We start from the raw sequence: 21,928 nt of genomic DNA on the forward strand, positions 1-21,928 counted from the left end.
TCTATGAACTGATGCTGGATCCCACGAGAAGTTACATATCCTCATCAGGCGTTTTCCTTTCAGATATTGTTAATTTGTAATTATTCCTCTCAGGCTGCCCCCCAGCCCCCGCTGGGGGTGTGACACACACCCCCGTGCGAGACCACACCCCCACCCCCACCCCCACGAAGGACACTCAAGCAGGACCGTTTCAATACACTTTTTATTAATCGTATTTTACATCAGAACACGCTTCAAACGCCGGCCTGAAGTCCCGGCACCCCCCAACGGGGGTACCAACGGGCGCCAACGGGCACCAACCGCCGCCAACCGCCTTCCCCCACACCCCGGGCTCCTCTGACAGACACTTCCGGCCGCGCCGCCGCCCCGCCCCTCGGCTTCCCATTGGCTCTCCCCTCCCGGCGCGTGACGGCGGCGCGCCCGCTGATTGGCCGCGGCGCGCGGCGCGTGTCCGCGGAGCGGGCCCGCCGAGCAGCCGGGCGGAGGGGCGGGGCGGGGCGGGGCCGCTGTCACCAGGGCGACAGCGCCAGAAGGCCGGGCGTCACGTGGGCGCCCGCCGCGCCCTCCCATTGGCCGAGCGGGCGGGGAGGGGGGAGAGGGAGATGGGGGGAGAGGGTGGGGGCTCGAACTCAAAAGGCCGGGGGAGGCGCCACGTGACTCCCTCCCCCTACCAACCCGCGCGCTGCCGCCGCCGCCGCCGCCGATTGGCTGTTGCCACGGCGACCGGGGCAGGAGGGGGCGTGGCCTGCGCCCCGCCCCAGCCGAGGCGCGCCGCGGCCCCGGCGGCCGGGAGGAGGCGCGGCGGGAGGGGGCGGCGGCGGATGGCGGGGGGGTGAGGGGCGGCCGGCGGGGCGGCGGGAGGAGGAGGAGGAGGAGGAGGAGGAGGAGGAGGAGGGAGGTGGTGGAGGAGGAGGAGGAGGAGGAGGAGGAGGTGGTGGTGGAGGTCGGCGGGAGGATGCGCGAGTACAAGGTGGTGGTGCTGGGCTCGGGCGGGGTGGGGAAGTCGGCGCTCACGGTGCAGTTCGTGACGGGGACGTTCATCGAGAAGTACGACCCCACCATCGAGGACTTCTACCGCAAGGAGATCGAGGTGGACGCGTCGCCCTCCGTGCTGGAGATCCTGGACACGGCCGGCACCGAGCAGTTCGCCTCCATGCGGGACCTCTACATCAAGAACGGGCAGGGCTTCATCCTGGTCTACAGCCTGGTCAACCAGCAGAGCTTCCAGGACATCCGACCCATGCGCGACCAGATCATCCGCGTCAAGAGGTGACGAGGCGCGGCCCTTCCCCGACGCCAGCCCCGCGGGGCGGCTGCACGACCCCTCGCAGGACGGGGATGGGGCCCCAGCTGCCCTGCCAGGGGGTTTTTGGGGCGCTGTCCCACCCTACACGCGCGTATCAGGGTGGGTGGGGGTGTCCCGCGCTCCCTAGGCACGTAGGTATTGCCCTCGGCATCCCACCGGGCTGTGCCTCGCTGAGGAGGTGGTGGCCGTGAGGTTCAGGCCTTGCAGGCGCCGCTGGGTATCCCAAATATCGCCCTGCTGCTGCAGGGTGAAACACTGGTACGTGATGCTCAGATCCCGGCCAGGCCCCCGCAGCCTGCAGGGCTGACATCGCAGCGACCCTTCGAGCTGCAAAAATGCTGCCCGCAGCTCATCCCCACGTCTCTTCCCCGCCATGGAGAGGGATTGGGGTTGTGCCACACACCCGGTTTTAGCAGAGGCTCAGCCACCTGAAAGGCAAACCCCTGTAAATAGCCCCCGCCGGACCGCAGCCCTGGGGCTTGCAGCCCGCCGTGCAGTGCTGGCAGGGGCTGACGGGCTGGTGGCAGGAGCTGCTGCTCCAGACCGAGGCCCCAAAAGATGGGTTTTGAAACTGGGGAGCAGGGTGAGCAGGGGAAAGGCGAGGGAGGAGGCGAAGCTCGGATATTTTCAGAGACTCGCAACTTCCTCACAGGAGGCGTTTCTTAATATATGTCCTAACTTTGTAACGGGGGGGGGGGGTCTGAAGGCTGATGTAACAAAGTTATCTTGAACTTAGTAGGGAAAATGCATTTTTTGTATCCTCACAATCCTCATCATTCACGTGTGCCTTATAGCAGACCAGTTTTTCTCCTGCTAGTTAAGGTGGACTTTGGTAAATGCCTTTGGTTTCCCCGTGTTTAATCGCTGCTCTGCATTCAGTCAGTGCCTGAACGCGAGCTGCAGCTCTCTCAGCGTGCTCCGTGCCTCGCAGCGGAGCGTCTGCCTCCAGACCCGAGTTGCCAGCCTGTAGGTAGGTGAAGCAGAACAGAAAGCAACTCACACTTGCAGGGTTATATTGACTCAGCACTGCTCAGGGTGGGTCTGCTCGTCGCTTGCTGCTGTCAGGGCTCTTACTGCAAGACTTCAACTTCTGGCTGGCAGCGAGCTACTTTGTGAAAGGCACCCGAGCAGTATTTTAATGCTAAATTTCTCTTATGCAAAGCAATCCAAAAGCAGCTGAAATCCAGGTTCTGGCCAGTCCTGATTTATTTATTTTTTTTTAATTGAGGTGCAGTTGAAAGGAATATAATATCGACGTGCCATACTAAAGAGTGAATTACAAGATCTCAGCAAGTATACCAGGTCTTCCTTGGTCAACCTACCTTGTCTTCTGTTTGTGGGGTCTGCTGTTTTGTTTTGCCACTTGATGCAAGTTCAAAGGCAGCGTCTGAGACCTGATGTGCCGTTCGTTTAACCAGTAAGAAGGATGCAAGCGTAACTGGAAGAACGCAGAGGTACAGATATGTACCTGTGCAGGGAGTTCTAAGTTATCATTTACAGCTGCACAAATGCATTAATGAGAGAGAAATAATCACAGTCTCATTTACTTAGGTGTTTTGGAGGAGATGTGCCTGAAAACTGCCAGTGTTTGCTTATATGGGTACAAAACCGTGATATAAAAGTCTCTGAACTTTGATTGTACCTGGAAACTGATTGACCAGGTCCCCAGCTGCTGGGTGCCTTTGCATTTTGTGTGTCCTTACTATTTTTTACTTTTTCTGATGGAAGAATTCCCATGCTCTTACATAATTAGAGATAATTAGAGGATAGTTGTAGTTACTGTCCCAAGAAGTAGAAAAGCTGGGGGGAAATTCCCTCTGCAGACTGAGAGATGCGGGCTTGAGTTTTCTGCTTCCCTGGCCTGGCCACCACATACCAGGCCAAATTAAGCTAAGGGAGCCCTTCATTCCTCCCGAGGAAGTTGATTAACTTCACAGGAATGAGTGACATGTTTACATGGCCAAAAGAGAGGGGAAAAAGTAGACCTTTACTTAGCTCTGAAGCCAGTCCCTAGAGGCTGTCCAACAGATAGCTGTTGTCAGGTTAGCTTCTGTTCTCATTAAATGGCTATTTAATATTAAAAAAAAATGCATGAATTTCCTCAGAAACAGGCCCGAAATCCAGGTCTCCCAGTTTGCAGAGGAGTCTCCTAGTGGCACGACTATAAAGTCAGGATTTCTTTTGTACCGCGTGGTGTGGGAGCCTTGCAGCCCTGTCAGGCGTGGTGCACGGCTTTCACAAGAAGAGCAGGGGACGGCTCCGCAGCCTTCAAGCAGGTAGTTAAAGTTCCTTCCTGGAAAATGCTGCTTGAAATGTAAACCACCTGCTTTTCCAAGGAAAGGCAGTGTTTTTTGTCTGGCTTTCTCTGGGAACGACTCAAGGCGCTTTGCCCTCGGTGAAGGAGCCCTGTCAGTGCTAAGGCAGCGCTGAGCAGGCAGGGGAGGAGAAGAGAGTTTTTAGAAGTGCTGTCAGCTGGAATTTCCCACATTTACACGTGCTGCCAGCTTTGGATGCACAAAGCAGGGGATGCCTTGTGCTGCTGGGTGAGGGGTGGAATCAGGAGATTCCTAAGTTCCCTTTAGCCTTTTTGTGTACAGAACCTGAGTGCTGCTTTCCTGGCTGCTGGTGAGAAACACAAAACGTTACCTGTGCATTTGTAGGTACTGCAGTTCCGAGACCTCCTCTCCTCCCAGAATGGATTAGCAGGTTTGGCAGCAAAGAGCTTTTCAGCTTTTGCTGCGGACTGAACTGTTTCCTGGAGAAACTTTTTACTGGTGAGAACAAGACTGACCTGGATGAGCGGGCCCATGCTGGTGAAGGTCTGCAGTGAAGCGAGAGCAGAAACTGTCAGATGAAACAGATCGGTGGTGATACACCCCAGTTAGATAGCGAGATTCGCAAAGAAACAGCAAGGATGTAGATTAAGAAGTGTGGAATAGTGGTTTGTTGGTTTTGGGGGGGGTTGTTTGGTTGGTTGGTTGTTTCGGAGCGGAGTTGGATAACTTCTAACACGGTTGTGTTTGTCTGTTGTGTGATTAGAAAGCTCTCTGAAGCCAACCTCCTGATACTTACCATATACTGAATTTTAATTTTGGATGTGACTTTGCCAGTGTTTTATTCCCATGAGGTATGCTTAAGCATCGTCGACTGTGTCCTCTTGGCACTTGTGTAGCTTTCCTCAATGAAACTTCTCAATCTGGACATATTAAGGATTGTTGGACGTTTTTAGGAGAACCCCGTGAAATAGAAAAGTGTTGTTATTCCAGCAGAATCTGAAACACAGAGGGGAAATTCTTCCAAACTCAGTTCGCTGTTCTTCACTTGTTGTGGTTTCTGTAGACCGGTGTTTTAAAGACAGGACTGTTGGGCTCATCTTTCGGAGAATCCGCCAGATTTTACTTCAGGCAGTGCTTTTGGGAAACGCTTTATTTCAAGTAGTGGGAAAACAGGTAAATATAAAACTTCTAAATAACCTATTGCCTAATTTCTCTAGGAAGCAAAGACGAGAAAACATCAATTTTGACTGAAAGTGCAGGCTAACCAGTATAGGTATATTGCAATGAAATATCACAGAAATGTGGCTGAGTTGAGTGTTCTTCGTGGCAATGCTTACCATCAGGATGAGAATCTGCCTCCCAGTCTAGGGATTCTCTGTGGCAATTCAAAACACGCGAGAGAAGCAATTATTGAAACGTATTAATTGTGAAATCTGCATCTCGAGTCAACGATGATTGATGTTTTTAGTGTCTTAATGGTGATTAAGTCTGCAAAACTATACTTGAAGTTACAAATTGCTCAAATGTCTAGTTTAAAAATGTTGTTTTCCTAGTGCTGTGAAAATTAAATATTTTTTTACTCCAAGATCACTTAGCACATTAGGGTCCAGTTCCTTATTAAATCTCAATATGATCATACATGACTGTCAATAGAGTTGGGAAAGGATTAAATAGTTGGATTTATTCTTTAGCTCTTCAACCTGGTTTAAAGAGTTCTTACAGCAGTGAATTTACCAGTGTCACAGAATTGTTTGGGTTGGAAGGGACCTCAGGAGGTCATCTGGGCAAGGGTTCCAGGTTTTATGTATTTTTCATCTCTTTTTAATAAACTGCTAGTCTAATTTTAAGAACCATGTAGAGCAGTATTCAAGAAATGCAGCTTCAACACTCGTGACGAGTATGGCTCAAGCCTTCCAGGAAGAAATAGCAAAAGCAGTTGAAGTGAAACTTGGAAAATATTATTCCTTCTAAAGTACTGTATGCAAAAGTGGAGGGACTTTGACAGATGCTCTCCATGTAGGATGGTAGAAATACGAAGAGACTGAAATCCTTCAGTCCTTTTTTAGCAAGAGGTAGGTTGTTTGTGTTGGTTTTTTTTGTTTTCATTTTTTCTTCCAGTAATCGTGACACAGTGGATTGATTACTCATCTCTCAGTGAAAAAGGCAGGGCAGGTAATGAGCACGGTCCACATCCTCCGTTGCATGGCTTGCCAAGCTGCCAGGCCTTCCTTGTGTGCTTGTCAGGTGAAACTTAGCGCTTCATTGCAAGGACGGATTAACAGACTTTAAAATCCCATCAAACAGGTGGACCTACTTCTGAGGAAATGCAGCAAACTGGGTGGGATTTGGACACGATGCAAGCTTCAGACATTGTGTTAAAATATCACCAAGTGTAAAAGAAGACCAACAATGACCCTTTGCCTCTCTTTTTTTTTCCCCCCTATTGGAGGGGATGCTACAGATGGCTGTTTCTCAGGTGAGAATCTCATGGAGTGAGAAGAAAATGCAAATATTTTATGTATCTGTGGAGATGTAAAGTGGTAAACACAAGTTGGCAGTCTTACCAAGTTGACCCTTTATGTAACACCGTGTTTTTCAGCTGTTCAGACATTTCTTATGTCTTACTGGTGAGCTGATACATTGACTATCCCCTAGAAAGTCTTTAGAATGGAAAGAGTACCTGTTTGCAGGGTACAGGACTAAATAAATTTTACAGTGACGTCTTAAACTTTAGTTTCCCTTTGTAGTTTTCAAACAACTTTGCCAGACTTCTTTCTGGCTCTTTAGAATGTAGATTTTTTAATTTATTTTTTTAGTCAACCTACCTTTGTTTTAATATGAAGTTAATGAAATAATTCTGTCAGACAAAATTATAGGTTTCTTGATTTAACTGCGGAATTCGTACATAGACAATCCCCTAAAAAAAAAAAAAATCTCTGACAGTGTGCAATTTTAAGCCATAGAAGATTATTTTAAAATTGCTCAGCTTGGTCTTAAAGTCAAATATTTCAAAGTGTTCATGCATCTTTGGAACATACCACCTTTAATGTTTTCCTGTAGAAGCTTTTTAACTGAATTCCATACTTGCAGAGTTCTCTTGATTCTTCTTTCCTTGCTCCCTTTCTTAATGATCTGAAGTATTCATGCTACTTTGAGTTACTTTCTGTGGAAGCTGTGAAAATTTGAGACAATGCCTTTAACTAGAGTCTTCTAATGTTTAATTTTTTTTGTCTGCTTCCACCCTTACCAGCTAATCATATAGGTGGATATTTTCCTAGATTTATTTATTTTCCATTGAAAGGTAAAATGATGTGACAGTTTGCATATATGGGCACTGAAAACAAATCACAGAATCATCCATCAGGAGTCATTTAGGTTGGAAAAGACCCCTAAGACCATCAAGTCCAACCGTTAACCTAGCACTGCCGAGTCTACCAGTAAACCATATCCCTAAGCAACGCATCTACACCTCTTTTGAATACCTCCAGGGATGGTGACTCAACCACTTCCCTGGGCCCTCCTGCTTTTTACCTGTTCTTTTTAGACTTACTGAAATGCGTGCTCCTTTTGTATGCACGTTCAGTTTAGTTTGTGCTAGTTTAGAGAACGGCATTTCTTTTCATTTTTATTTTTTTTAGAATCATGCCTGTGTCACTCAGCATCATTTTCTCTCTTCAGGTCTTAATTGCTGCTGCAGCTCGTGTTGTTGCAGAGGTGCGTGAATACATGTGGATAGCTAAAATTGTCAAACAGTAGAACAGCATGTGGCAAGATTTCTTAAGTTTGTTTTCAGTCTTGCAGTGTTACTTGATCACGTCTGCATAGTAAAAATGCAGTTTAATATGTTAAAGAGCAAATATAACAGTGACTTCAATGGCTTTCATAGTTGAGAACAGTAATACTTGGACTTTGTACGTTAACGCTTGGGGCTCAATATTTTCTATCTTGCTCTTAATTACGCTTAATTAGGGTTTTGACAGATTTTGTAATGATTACTTGGAAAATTCTATCCAAAAAGTCACTGCTTACCAGATTTTCTGTTTTCCCTTTGATATGTAGAGGACAATAATTCTCTAAATACTTTTTTTTTTTTTATATAGCCAGCACAGTTGGCAGTAACTTGTGTGTTTTCTTTCAAAATAACCGTGATTGTCTGCTCTTCAGTTGGCTAGTATGTGTAAGAAACAAATTTTGTTGTTTGGGTCATAAATAAAACATTCAGAATAACAGTAGGTTTCCTTAAAACTCTTCTGTTAGCAGGCAAACTCTTTGGACTGAGACTTCAATTGTCATTCTATTTTTAAGAGTTTTTAAATGAATAAAATTTGAAATGTCTGAGCGAGTGGCTGTCCCAAAAATCATTAAATCCATTCCTTTTCTAGTTTTTCACTTAATTCACTTCAAGATTTCTTTTGCAACTAAGAACAAACCTGTGGTTACTGGTTATTTCATCTCAGAAATATTGCGGGTGTTGTTTAAAACACTTCTTCCTTTTTTTTTTTTTTTTTTCCCTCCCCTCCTTGTAAATTGTGTAGGTGGTATGTGATGATAACGTTTTGAGAGAGAATTGGGAAGCAATTGGGACTGCAGCGCTAAATTATCTTGGCACGTAGTGACTTGCACAAAGATTTATGTGATTAAGGTAACAAGAGCTATAGCTATCTGCTTCTTCATGTCCTCTTATTCATTAGCTTCCTGCTTATTTTTTTTTCTTGGCTGGAGGTTTCCAGTACAGGAGTGGTCTTCAGTTTTTGCTGCATTAAGGCAAACGGTATAGTCTAGGTACAGTTACAGCGACGGATACAACTCAAGTGCTTTTCTTTGTCGATGGGTTGTGTTTTAGCAGCTGTGTTGTCTTAAATCCTAGTCTAGACGAGAGAATTAAAGGTGTGATAGGAGCATGTTATCCTTTCCCAACAGTAACGTCATGGGGCTAGCTCAATTAGTTGGTGCAGTGGTGACGGTGTTTAATTCTTGTCTTGGTTAGATGAAAGGCTAGACTAGATGAAAGATCTAGCGAAGGACAAAAAAGGGAAAAATGTTTTCAGAGTTGACTAGCTTGTTTTTGAAACACTGCTCGGGTCACATAGACAGAGCTTTAACTTCTTTTAAGTTGTACTTGTTGTCTTCTGCAAAAAATCGGGGTAACGAGGAGACGTGACTAAAGGATTTTAAAGTATTGGAATGTAATCGATGAGGATCGTTGTTTGTGCTAAAATAATTCTGGAAAGTAAGGGTTGGTTGGTTAGTGGTTTTGTGTTGTTTCCACCCCCCTACTCTCATGTCTTCCCCTTACTGTTCTGGTTAACAGGTAGCCAGCCACCTTAACTAAAGATGAATGGTGTCTGAGATTGTGATTGAGTTGATACTCACATGGCAATTTAATTTGAACTGGAAATGAATTGGATCCCTGTGAATTGGATAAGGGCACTGAACTTGAAGCGCTCTGAGCGTTGTGAAGAAAAGCTTCAGTCCTGGGTTTCTGATGAGTTGCAAGAAAAGATGCTTTCAAGAAATAGCCACATAGATCACGTCTGGGCTATAAGGGAGCCTGCTGTGACAAGCTAGTTTTGGTTTTGCTAGGAGAATGTTTGTGCTGTTTGCCCTCTTACTCCTAATACGTTTCACAGCATAGAGGATAAGCCAAGACTGATCAACCTACTTTCCTTGGAGTGGATCTGCTTGCAGTTTCTCACATTGCTAAAACATCTTTAACTGCTTTGCAAAATCTTACTTAAAGCGTTTTATAAATATGCAAAAAAAATCCTGTATGCTTTTTCTTTCAGAAAGACATGAACTTGGTAAGAACCATTTAGAAATGCATAAATCTGTTCTGAAGATGTGCTTTTCTTCTGAAATTTCCTCTTCATGTTTTAAATTTGAGAATTTAATTCTTTTTGTCAGAATAAAATAATGGATGTGAAGAGTTGTTCTTACCCTATTTCCCTAAAAAATTATAAAAGGTACAGGGGGAAATCTGTTGGTTTTTGTTTGTTTTTTTTTTCACCCATCTGTGTTTTACTTGGATGTGACATGGAGTCCTGCAGGTGTGTGTTTTGTGAACCACAGGACAGCAGTCCTATTTGTATACTGCCACTATAATGTATTTTATGAAGATAAGTTTTTTTTCAGTCTGTGTATTTTCTACTGCCAAAAAGACTCAATGTTGTTAAGGGCTTTCCTAGTGGTAATCTCCAGGTTCACATTTTTTGCTCCTCTTTCACTGTAGTAATTTTACTGAAAACCGGTCAAGAGGTGGTGGGCTTTTTGTTTCGGTGCTGGTAGTGATTTTTTTAATTAGGAGTTCAGCCTTTTTGAAAATAATTTGGAAGGATGATCACCTTGCATGGCTTCTTCTGGAGCATTCTCTCAGATGCCTTTGATAGCCTCAAAAAAATAAATAAAAATCTCCTAACTAGTCTGAGTGCCTCGGAGTCTGACCAAACCCGGGCTCTCTGTCTCACTGCTTGAGGAAGGCATCTGCTCTGCCTGCCTCAAAAGCAGTCAGATTCCTTGTGGCTGACATGCAGGTTACTCCCTACGATGCCTGGAAGAGAGGAGCATGAGTCACCTTCTGCTGGGTTAGCGCTGCGAGCCGCAACCAGAAGCCAGGCAGCGACTTGGAGTGAATTCTCCCATCGCTTTTCCTTGCGTGTTGATAAGGTTTTGTGGGGAGAGGGAATCGATGTAGTACAGCTTAAACCTCTTTCATCAGCTGTGGGGTCTTTAACAGATAACCTCCTCAGTATGCAGCAGGGGACTTGGGGGCAAAGAAGGGATGGCTTCATTTTTGTACTAAGCGTACAGGATGCTGTCCGAAGCAGAATGGATGCAGCGAATCTTGGCTTTCATTTTCTGAACATGCTATGCACTGGAGATGCTTTCCCCCGCCTTCCTTTTTTTTTTTTTTTTTTTTTTTTTTTTTTTTTTTTTTTTTTTTACATTCAGTTTCAGCCTTCTCTTTTCTCACTTTCATTGAGAAATAGGGAGGAACTTAAATGGGAAATGGCTCTTGCAAAAGAGCTTTAGGAGTCTGCTGTGCTCTGAGGTGTGTGGTCCTCTTGCAGCAAACTCCTTGAGCTATCTCCTTACTCATGTAGTATCCCACCTCTTCAGAGGCAGGCTCTCTCACTAATTAAAACACTTAAAAAGTCTAATAGTGAGGAAATAAATGGGAACCACTGTGCAGTAATGGAGGAACAGTTGAGCTTTGCCTGAAATGTTGCAGTCACCTGGGTGAGTGAAGTCTTCTGGTGACTGTTCAGTGTTTGGGATATTGATTTTGCATTTTGCAGTGACTTTTCCGTATAAACAGTATCAGGGGATCTCTGGGTTTCAGTCTCTGGTATTTTTCCTTAGGCCACTGTCCATACTACCTCGTACACCTCATCTTTTTTCTGTTGTTCCCTTGGAAATTGTGAGTTTACCTTCAAGTGTTTACGTATGCCTTAATAGTGGCTCATCTTCAACAGGAGGGTTGGAGAGTGTTGTTTTTTTCCCTCAGCTTTGCTTGTAGCATAGTGGTTATGGCAGCCTTCTGGGAAAGGCAGGTGACAAACTCCCCTGACTGATGAACATGCATGTCCAATTCGTGAAACAGCATTGCCACTACTTCTTATTCCCATGGTTTTGCATGGAAGTGATATCTGCTGTGTTTTTTATCGAGTGTTTTAGCATTGTCACGTTTGTAGACGCACAGAGGAGCGTTCAGTGAATTAGGCCTCCCGAGGGGCTGAGCTGCCTGCGTGCCTAATCTACAAATCCCACGAGAGCTGAGGAGTGTGACCCTGTTGTGGTTCCAGCACACAGCTCAGCTGGGCTAGCACAGTTTTAAAGCAGCTGTATCGCTTCAACAAAAAAAAAAAAAAAGCCTGAGATACATGCTGCTTGTCAGGAACTGAAGCGGGTCGGCAGCGGGTCTCTGGAGCAGTCTCTCGGACATGGCCGCCTAAATCCTTCTGGAGGCCTAGTGTGCTACCTACCTCAGGCCTAGCAGTGTTTGCCACCAAAATGGTTTTCCTCATTCACCTCCTTATTTTTCAGATCTATTTAATGTTTTGAAATGTTTTAAGCAGTGAAATTCCACCACACGATTGTGTGATCACTCTTAGTACAGACAAGCAAGTAGACCAGAGGGTTGATGATCACAAGGCCCATGGCATGGGCTTGACAGTTCCTTTACCTGGAGCTGATCAGCTAGCCTGTGGTGCTTTATTACGCTTCAGAACTGCATGGGACCCTTTCCTGGCTGAGGTTTCTTTGGGTTTAAGTATTAATAAACCCAGAATGCCATGATCCAGAGACTTGCCAATGCAAAATGGGGAAGCCTTTCTCTTTGGACAGCCAAGAGTTCTTTCTCTCCTTCTAAAATTGTGTTTCCACTATGTGATTTACTGTCAGTCACTAGGATAAACTTCATTGCTTCCATAAGAATGTATTTAACCATTCTCAGATGTCTTCCTTCTCTAAAAGCAAGTTTTATGCACAGGTTGCTGATTAATAAACTGTATTTGGAGTAGAATCTACTTGGGTGGCTATCCTTGAACAAACAGCTGTCTGAGGGATGGTAGACTCTTTAGTAGGAAGAAACTGGGTGAGCAGATGATATCAAGATAGCCTGTTGAGAGCCCACAGCTTTTAAAGTCAAATATCAAATCTGAGGAAAGTTGGTAGACTAGTCTTCACATGTGTCTCTTTGTATTTCCCCTAGCTTGGATATTGGCAGCCTCACTTAACATTAAAAGCTGTGGATTCTTAGCAGGCTGTCTGTCATCTGCTTCTCCAGTAGTTATAGGTTGGCCGTGTGAGATAAGCAGCGGCCTTCTGCTCTTTGATCCTCAATCACATTGCAGAAAATGTAGCTAATTTAGCTGGATCCAGATATTCCTAAATTTTATTCAAATTGTGGGGAAGCTAATCCCCCTGTTTTCAGTGGGGTGAACATCTGGTTATGTCGTGATGGGATTAGGTTTGAGGAACACTGGGCTGCCTTTAATAATAATATCATGGATTGGATCGTAATTTTTCCTATGCTATTTGAATGGATATCTAACGATCTCTATCTGGCACTAGGTACATTATAGACTTTCCAGCTGGGTTTGTGAAGCCTCCGTCACTTGCTGAAGTATCACTGTGCTGTTATGTAGCTGCTGCAAATCCCTGAAGAATCTGTTTACCATCTAGCAGCTTTTAGTCAAACCTCCTCTAACCCTTTTACTTCTAGCACTCTCTGTAACCAGATTTCATAGCAACCACATTCAGATGCTGAATCTGCTCATCAGATGAGTCTGTCAGCAACCGTTGGCAAGAAATGCTGTTCCTGTTACCCCTCCAAGTACCAGTTTTTACTTAAAGATCTGCAGCTATTGTGGAAATAGCCCTGCTGCCTCCAGGCCTTACACTTTGTGTTCTGCATTGACCTCTGATTCAGCAAACAGGAGGATTGCTGGACTTGCTCTGCACCTGTGCTGGGGTGGTTTTCAAGAACCACAGTGAGCAAATGCAGTCCTCGAACAGCCTCCTGATGGACTGGAGCTAATGCTCTTTGCATCTTTTTCACTTGCACTGTCAGTTACATTTGTAATTCCCCGGTGTTCAGCTACAGGGCAACGGTAACGGTTTTATCTGGGACACATGAGGTGAATGAATATGTAACTAAAACTGGGGTCCTGTTTCAAAGGAAGGAAGTGACTGACACTGGGAGATGTTACAAACCCCCAGTCATCCTCCTGAAGTGGACATGTTCAAATACATTTATCTGCTAAGCATTCTGTCACAAGAAGCTCATGATTAGCATTGTGATGATCTGATCTGATGATGGAAATGTTTGTCTTCTTTCCCCTTATGTAATTCTTTGATTAAACAAATTCACATAATTCTGTTTTTACCTACCAAAATTGACCAAAATTTCACAACTCTGTTCTGAAAAAGCAAATGAGTTGTGCAGAAAGTTGAGGTCAGGATACTTGAACTTAGAAGGTCAGGATTGCTATGGATAAGGAAGAAGGAGGGAGGGTGTCATACATGCCATGTACTGCAGGGATTACTGATGTATCCCCTAGTGCTACCCCATATTCCTTACATGAACTCTCAAGAACTTGATCACTTAATATAATTTGCCGTTTATTGCAGGATGTTGTATATTTATTTTTTATCCTGTTCCAATTGTAGCAACTGTATTTGGCTGAAGTATACCCAAAATAAAAAGTTGTGTTTTTTTTTTTTTTTAACATTGACATAAGCACAGTCAAGAAAGAGGACAAGTCACCTACAGGTGGCAAATCACTGAACTCAAAAGACGTTGAATTCTCCTGCAGCTGGCTTTTATTCCAAAAAAAAAAAAGTGACTACCGTCGTGGTAGCTCAGTCTTCTGGAGGGGGACAATGGAAAGCTCAGTCTTGGATGAAAGCTGAAAAGGCTCACCTTGAAAGTCACTTATTATTCTAAAATTAAACAATTGTATTGCCTTCCTAGCTGGGATAATTGGGCCGGTAATTGAAGTCTACATTCTTCTCCCAGAGATGATCAAAACACCTTCCTTTGAAAGACTTTGTCTGTCAGCAAGAAACGCGGTTAGATTAAAAGGACTGGGAACAGCCTGGGCTTCACACCCCCACGCACACCTTCATATTAATTGAAATGGCCTTTCTGCATAGGACGACTTAATGTGGAAAAAATAATTAGTGGACTATTTTCAGGAAATTCTGGTTACCAATTAGTGATTCAACAAAGAAGGTGTTATGGACACTGGGTGTGTGGTTCCTTCAAATATAGACTCTTTCTTAAAAGAAATCCAACTTTTTTCAAATGACTTCTTAGCATTTTGAGTGTTAAGTACACAAACTGCCATCCTTCCTGGATGAAAATTTCATCACCAAATTACTTTCTGAACAAGTTTAGTTGAGCCAGTATAAAGCCACATTGTTTGATCCCACTTCAGATAAATGTAATCATTTTCCTCACTAATTTAAGCAATACTGAGAGTGGTGTCCATGTCGGAATTTGTGACATCTTAAATGGTTGAGGTTGGCTTGGCTTCTTTTTCTTTCCTGTGAAAAAAATTCTCTCTGTCTGAACAGTATGGTCTTTTGCTGAAAAGTCTTTTCTTTCTTTTCCTTCCCGTTTCATGCAGATGCACGAGTTCTCACCACGAGCTAGCAAAACATATCCTTTTTGTCAACCAAGCTACCACCTATTTGACTGCAGCATCCCACAAACTGGCTGTGCCAGCAGCCGTGGGCTCTGACTCTTCTGGGGACGGTCTGTCTTCATAGATGATAAAACATCTGTCCATCGTGTTAGTAAAACGTGTCTGGGAAAAGGCAGCTTTTATTCCTTTATAACCTAGGCCAGACCCAAAGAAATTAACATTTGTACATGAGTTGAAACATAAATAACATCTGGGCTGTTGAGTATGCCCAAGTTCCTCATTCTGGCTGACGTCATTTTTAATACTTACACAAATATTGGATTTGAGATATACATAAGGAAGAAAGTATTTACATTTTACTATTCTATGTACCTGATACCTTATATCTGGTATCGTTTTATAGGTATTAATTTCTTCCTAGGAAAGTTCTGGATGCTAGGATGGTTGAACTTTTTGTTCAATGTCTTCCAACATATTCAGGATGCTGATTTAGAATAACATAATTCGTGAGGTATTTTTTTGTAATGGGTACTTGTCTTTACGCAGGAAGAATAAGTTCCTGAGAAACTTATTTCAGAGGTTTATACTCAACATAGAAGAGAGGTTATTAGTTAATCATACTTGGTATTCTCAGCATAGCAGTAGTGTGCTGGGAGGCACTACTTTATACCTGGTGAACCAAAGCATTTTTAAAAAACGAAACCAAAAAAAAAAACCCACAAGATTTTTGGAAGGTCATAATTTATATATTATTAATCTTTAGATATGGAAACAGTTTCACTTAACTGGCTGATGTGCATTTTATTTCTGGAGTTAAGGAGCTGAATTGTTAAACACAGAGGCCACTTCTGAAAACTATGGAGAAGAAACATTCTTGGTGCTCTGTTCATCCAAAGCAGTCCGACTGAACATTCAAATTATTTAAACCAAGCTTATGGTAATTAAATAAGTTACTCTTTAAGGTGAGGGCTACCAACTTTCTGTGGTCGTGGCAGAATGGTTTTCTTTCTCAAGTCAGGAGTCAGAGTTTCTGGTAGAAACTCAGCAGGAGGGAAGAGGCTTCCAGAGCATCTGCTAATGAAGCAGTTGGACCTGTAACCCAGAAGTTCTTGGGCTTCTTTTGCTGAAGACAAATTTTACATTGGTGAAAGAGGCCTTGAATATAATCAAAAGGATATGAAATCATAATACTGCTTCTAAAGTAAAAGACAAAATGATAAAAGTCAGATTTCTGTCTCCTCTCTGGGTTCGGTATTCTTGTGTTGCCACTCACTTAGAGTTTCTGCAAAATAGCCCATCTTACAAATAATACCCAGAGTTGTCATATAATACTACAGTTGTGAGGAAAATCTGTCTCAGCAGAGCATTTTTGCGAAGTTTTCTTAGAAGCAGTGTAGGGTATTTTTATTAGCTTGAAGGACATTAAGCTGTATTATTCTGTGGTTACTAGGGTAACAAGGAAGCCTCTGCTTCGTGCGAGGCTCTCAAATTCTCTTCAGGCTGTGCCACGTCACATACGCTCTGGTATCCATCTGCCTGAGCTTCTTCTACGTGGGGACTGATGGGAGAACAGAAATTGATGCCAGGTTGGTTGCTGCTTAATCCAGTTTTTATTTTTTTCTGAAGCTTTAGGTGACTTGGAGCTAAGTTCATCGCAAAAGGTCAAGTTCTTTAAAAGTACATAAGTAAAAGGCACTGTGGAAATGCAGTTTATAGCCACATGCAGTGCCTGATTGTACAGACGATGCAGATAGTAGCAATCAAATTGTCAGAGGTGAATTTAAGCCTACCCAGGGACATAGGTGTTTGAGATCAGACTTCGTGATCGTTTGGGGTCCCTTACAACCCAGGCTGTTCTGTGCTATCTGTGAATTTTGTGATCCTGCAGCTATTTCTAAAGGAATATGTCAGCAGCCCTGAGTTACTGGAGAAGGCTCTTAGCTTGATGTTGAGAAGAAGCTGTGTGGTTCTCCTAAATTCTGATCCTTCAGAAGCAGGTGATGCTACTAAAAAGGTTTTGAATTAATTGTTAGGCCTGTTCTTAAAGACTGTAAAAGTGTAATTTTAACGAGCTAGAGAAAATCCTATTAGAACAGTTATTTAAATAAGTTTTGTAGTTGGATTCTTATCAGTGATTATGAGTTGGTTCAAGGAATATAAGAGCGTTTTCAATTTGAAGAGTGAAACAAAGCCTTACGGGAACCGTGGTCTTTTGACCCTTTTAAAGGGCTTATGCATTTGAATATGCTAGCCCAAGTTTTTACTTTGTGTATTCACTAATGAGTTCCCCTTTCTATAGATTTAACAAGGATAAAGAGGTTGAAGTCGCCATTAACTTATGGAAGGAGCTCTAGTTAATTTTGTAAAATCTCATTAAGTTGCTTTGCTTTCATAGTGATAAGATATACGCCTACCTTGAGTTGTGTAGGTATGGTTGTCAATTCCTCAACATAAACTAGTAGTTACACATATTTGTATAGCTTGGAGATTTACAGATCTGAGGGTGGTTGAGGGAAAGAGTACTAGGCGGAAGGAAAAACTGGAGCTTTAGGTACAGCATTGACCAAATCTATAGGAAAGTAGACCTGCCATCACCCACATACATTTCTTGCTAGATTCTGTGCTTTGCAGAAGGGCTAGATGTTGATTCTGCTTTTCCAGGTGGGATACTAACAAAATTTTGGTCTCAGAGGTTTTTCTTTAACCTAACTACAGACATACACTTTGCTATATCTGAAGTGGTACCAATCTATTTGGCATCTTTCCTTCCCCCTGCTTGTCAGTGCTTCCTCGTGCAGAAAGTTTACAGTACCTTTTATAACATTACAGTAATCCATCTGAAGGTTTGCATTTCAAAAGGTACAGTTCTGAGAGAAGCTTCTTGTGACAAAGCGTGTATTGCTAGATGAATGGTAGCACCTGCTAGGGTCACGATCTCGTAAATTAGAAGTGTGAAAAAAATAGGCTCTGTAAACTTGCTGTATGATGTTCAAGGGGCCTCCATGCATTTTTTTATTGCCTTTGCAAAGTGTTGTATTCAGTCCCACGTTGTCGGAGTAGGTAGGCTTCTTGACCTTGTGCAAGTTTTGTATGGAGACGCGAGGAGGAGGACAAATCCTTCAGTGTCAGTGTTTTAAGATACCATGAGCTCTGCTGTTTGCTCCAGCCTGCGCAGCTGAAGTGAGGTAGCAACCCTGGCTTCCTCCCCACTCTGGTGTTTGTTCTTTGCTCCTGCTCTGAGGCACACCTCATCTAAAGGCTCTACTATCTCTGCTGGCAAGCTTGCCGTTGGCACTGAATCTGTCTTAATGTACACATTCGGGATGCTTGTAAAGAAAAACTGAAGGTTTGTGCAGTTACGTAGCAGGTTGCTGAGAACAGCTGGGGTGCAGGTGACCAAGGATGGAAGGCCTCAACGATGGTGACATGCCTTAGGCTCTCTGAGGTGAAGGCTGATGGCAGTTCTTCCAGGTGGAGAACAGAGATACAGAGTTTAAAGGACTTGTGAGAAATCACTCAGGAAGTCTTTTAGCAGGGTTTGGTACTGAACCCACATCGTGCTGGCACTCCTCTCACTTAATGTGTTTTATCCCCTGACACCTTGTAGAAAATTTAATTCTAAGTGGCTACGTCTGGAAGACTTTAAAATAAAAATCAAATATCAGTGGTAGACTCTGTAGTATTTTCTGTTCTTTTTAACTGTAGTATCTTCTGCGTGTTGTACATGTGGTATGCACCAAAACCCTTGACACATCCAGTCATGCCCATTGCGATAAACATTACTATATTACCATGGCATATGGCTTGAAAATATTTAAGGTCAGAAAACTAATACAGTCATTAAGAGTAATTTTAAATTATGGATACAAAGTTCAAAGACATCAGCATGCAGCCTAATTTTCAAGATGCTGAGCCATTGCTACAGGTAGTAGCTGTACTCTTTTATTTATTTATTTTAAACTAGATGGTTAGTTTTAGAGTTTGCAGTTTTTGAGTGAGAGCTTTGTACTTAAGCAACCCTACTGTGCCTTATCTCTTCGTAGTCTTTGTGATAACTTGACTTCTTTCAACACAAACTGAGTACGAGACAGGAGCTAAGTGAAAGTGATGCACCTGTGAGAACCTCAGGTTTGTAGGACATCCTGATTTTTCCTGCTGCTTTGGAAGTATCATGTTAGAAACAAGAGAACTAGTCACGAAGAAGAAGGTCAGGTAAAACCACTTGCCTTGCCTTTTATGCTCATGGTTATTGCTGCTATCAGATGAGACCTTTGAGTGGTATAGAGAGGGGATGCAAGGACTGAAATACTATACTATATGTATGCATGTGTTCACAGCAAGCCTTTTCAGTGTTGGTAATTGATTTCAGCATTAGACATGAATTGGAATGATAGATACTTGGGGAAAGGTATAGTATACTCTTTAAGGTGAAGGTCTACCTTTTATTTGCAAAGGCTATCGAGTGCCTGAAGGGGTGAGACCTGGTGTTACTTGGGTCATAGGCTCCCTGTTGTCATCCCAGTGCAAAAAGGGCTCCTTGTCTGCCTCTTCCCATGCCAGAACCTTTCTTTGAGGGGAACTGGTAACGCCATTGGATGCAGTTTAAACATGGATGGGCTTCTGTGAACTTGCTGAGGAACAGGTCTCCCAAGGAACTTGAAGATCAGTAATTTCTCTTTAGGACTGGCTTGGTACGTTAAAGTGGATGGTGATCTCTTCTCACATGGGGCGTGCTGGCAAGCTATTGAATTTTCAGGTAGTCCTGCTCTTCTATATAAGCAGGTGATGGAGCTGCCAGCAGAGGTTTTATCTGCAGTGACCCGTAGAAGCAGGCTGAACGTCTGGAAGGAGGTTGTCATTGTACTGTTCCCATGTGAGATCTTAGATGTGGAAAATCCTCTGTAAATGAGAATTTACCTCTGACGTGACTGGAAGTAGCCTGGAAAATTCTTCAGTGCGCTTCATACATAGATAACACACATCATCTGTTGCAGCAAAGGAATGTAGGTTTATGAGGTGGTGTACACCTTTGAGTACATGTAAAGGATAATATCATCCAGCATTCGTGTCCCTAGCAAGTTCTCAGCTGAAAGCTACCAAGAAATAACATGTTAAAGTAAAAAGTGCTTGTAGGAACAGTTGGGAAGCAAATATATTTGTGTGTGTGTGTGAATACATATGTGAATTTGTGTGTGTGTGCACGTAAACATGTATGTATGTATATATAGGGCTTCATTGCACTGGGTTTTGTTGTTGTTTCTTGGGCTTTTGGTTGGAAGACAACTATTTCCTCTAATACTACCTAGGCACAGGAACAAAGGTGAGCCTGTCAGACAATTTCAGTGAAACTAGGATTGGCCGAGACTTCAGTTAGACCTTGAAACCAAACTGGAAAGTGTAAGTGGACTACAACAACCAGTGAACTGAATTGGCCTTTAAAGTATTTAATTTAAGCTGAGGTGATTATTACCAGCAGGTTTCATGTACAAGAGCAAGGATAGTTTCTGAAGTCTTCTCAAGAGCAATGTGGTGTGGTGGTTATTTATTATACTAATATTATTCTTCAAGTCATTTTACAATTATTATTTAATTTGATGTCCTATGAGTAAGTACAATTAACCGGACAGTTATCCTCAGCCTACCCATCTGCAGAGTTTGTTTCCCGAAGGCTATATAGGGAGTTCATGTCAAAGCCTCGAATGAAACGTTAGATCCCTCGTCCCGCAATTAGGCCATACGCTGTTCTGTACAGCAAAATAATTCATGACTCAGGCACCTAATTGCAGTGGGACTTCCAATAAGCTCTTTAACATCTACTCATTTAGAAAAAACGATTTTAAGACTTTTTTTTTTTTTTTTTTAGTTGGGAGTTGTTGCTTAACTAATTAAATCCTTACACAATCTAGCTTACAAAACTGAATATTAAATGCAATTAATTGGCAAACTGGAATGACTCGTTTGTATCATGGTGGTGTGGGTTTTACAGCTGTTAGGTATGGATTTACCCGAGAAGCTGCAATAATTTTCATGTTGCAAAGAGCAAAATGTGGAAAGTTTAAACTTTGCAAAAACCTACTTATTTTTGTATATATATATATATATATTTCTCCTGACACATTTTATCTATGTATACAGGTACAGGCACATCTTCATTGGTGTGTATTTGTTGAATTCCACAGGGAAAAGATAGAGCCCTACAGACAGGGCAAGTGCTGTTGATTTAACCCATAATGTTAATTTTATTTTTAAAACTACCAAAATGTAAGAAATTGGGGTCTGGAAAAAGTGAAACATCCTTTCAACCTAAATTTCTTAAGGTGAGGTAGTAATGTAGTAAAGAAGTGCTTGTATATATGTATACACATAATAAAAGTGTAGAATAGATACCTCTTTTTCTCCCGTTGCTTTGGTTCAAGAATTGAAAGCTTTAAATAAACATTTCAGCTTGCATGTTTGCACTTGATGATTCTGTAGCTTTGCTTCCTCTTGTCCTCGTGTCTGAGAGGCTCAGCACCAGACTGGAGAACACTCTGTCTCTTTTCTTATTCTCTGCAGCTGAAGTGATTTGTAACTATGGAGGATTTTACATTAAATATCCAAGAAACTATGTTAAAGGGCTAGAAACAGTCTTGATAGTTAAACTCAGAATAAATTCTTTCCCTAGTTGAGGAAACTTCAAGTTAAGACAGCCTTCACTGCAGGCAATCAAAGTTTGCAAGCTGCATTACAAAATAATGTTTAGTAATAGATGCATATGAATTTATAAACAATCTAATGGATTTAACTGCTATTTTTGGTACTTCATATTTCCCAGAACTATTCTACTGTGTCTTTTGGCAAGATTGTTATCATAATTTTTTGGAAGTCTGAAGTGAAGAATACTTATTTTCCTGACCTTCTGATAATATTTGTATCATCATTTTCCCTAGTATCCTTACCACTTTACAGGCTTTCCTTTTTGAGCTACTATGAAAAGTGTCAGAAGCACCCTCAGAAAAGCAGGAGGGAATAAACTGTGTGTAAAAGAAGAAGATAAAGGTGGTTTCAAACCTAAGATTCCTCTGATGATTAGGAAATGTTACCATGGATAGATACCTTTGCATTTCAGTGGTCACAGTGTTTAACGCATAAAGCTAGAAATCCATACATTTTTCCATAAACTTCAAAAGGAATTAAGGTAGTCATAAAAATAGTCT

The 21,928-nt window shown here is 42.8% G+C and overlaps 1 protein-coding gene across 1 annotated transcript in view; it reads left to right on the forward strand.

Moving 5' to 3' along the window:
* The first annotated feature begins 945 nt into the window (after window positions 1–945).
* The window catches only part of RAP2A (RAP2A, member of RAS oncogene family), a 30,449-nt gene continuing 9,466 nt past the window's right edge, over window positions 946–21,928 (forward strand). The window contains exon 1 of the mRNA XM_082756066.1: window positions 946–1,269. Within this exon, the coding sequence (XP_082612192.1) occupies window positions 956–1,269 (314 nt within the window). The 5' untranslated portion in view covers window positions 946–955. The remainder of the gene's footprint in view (window positions 1,270–21,928) is intronic.

This window comes from Aythya marila, assembly GCF_965140915.1.
Source record: "Aythya marila genome assembly, chromosome: 1".
NCBI classification, from domain to species: domain Eukaryota; kingdom Metazoa; phylum Chordata; class Aves; order Anseriformes; family Anatidae; genus Aythya; species Aythya marila.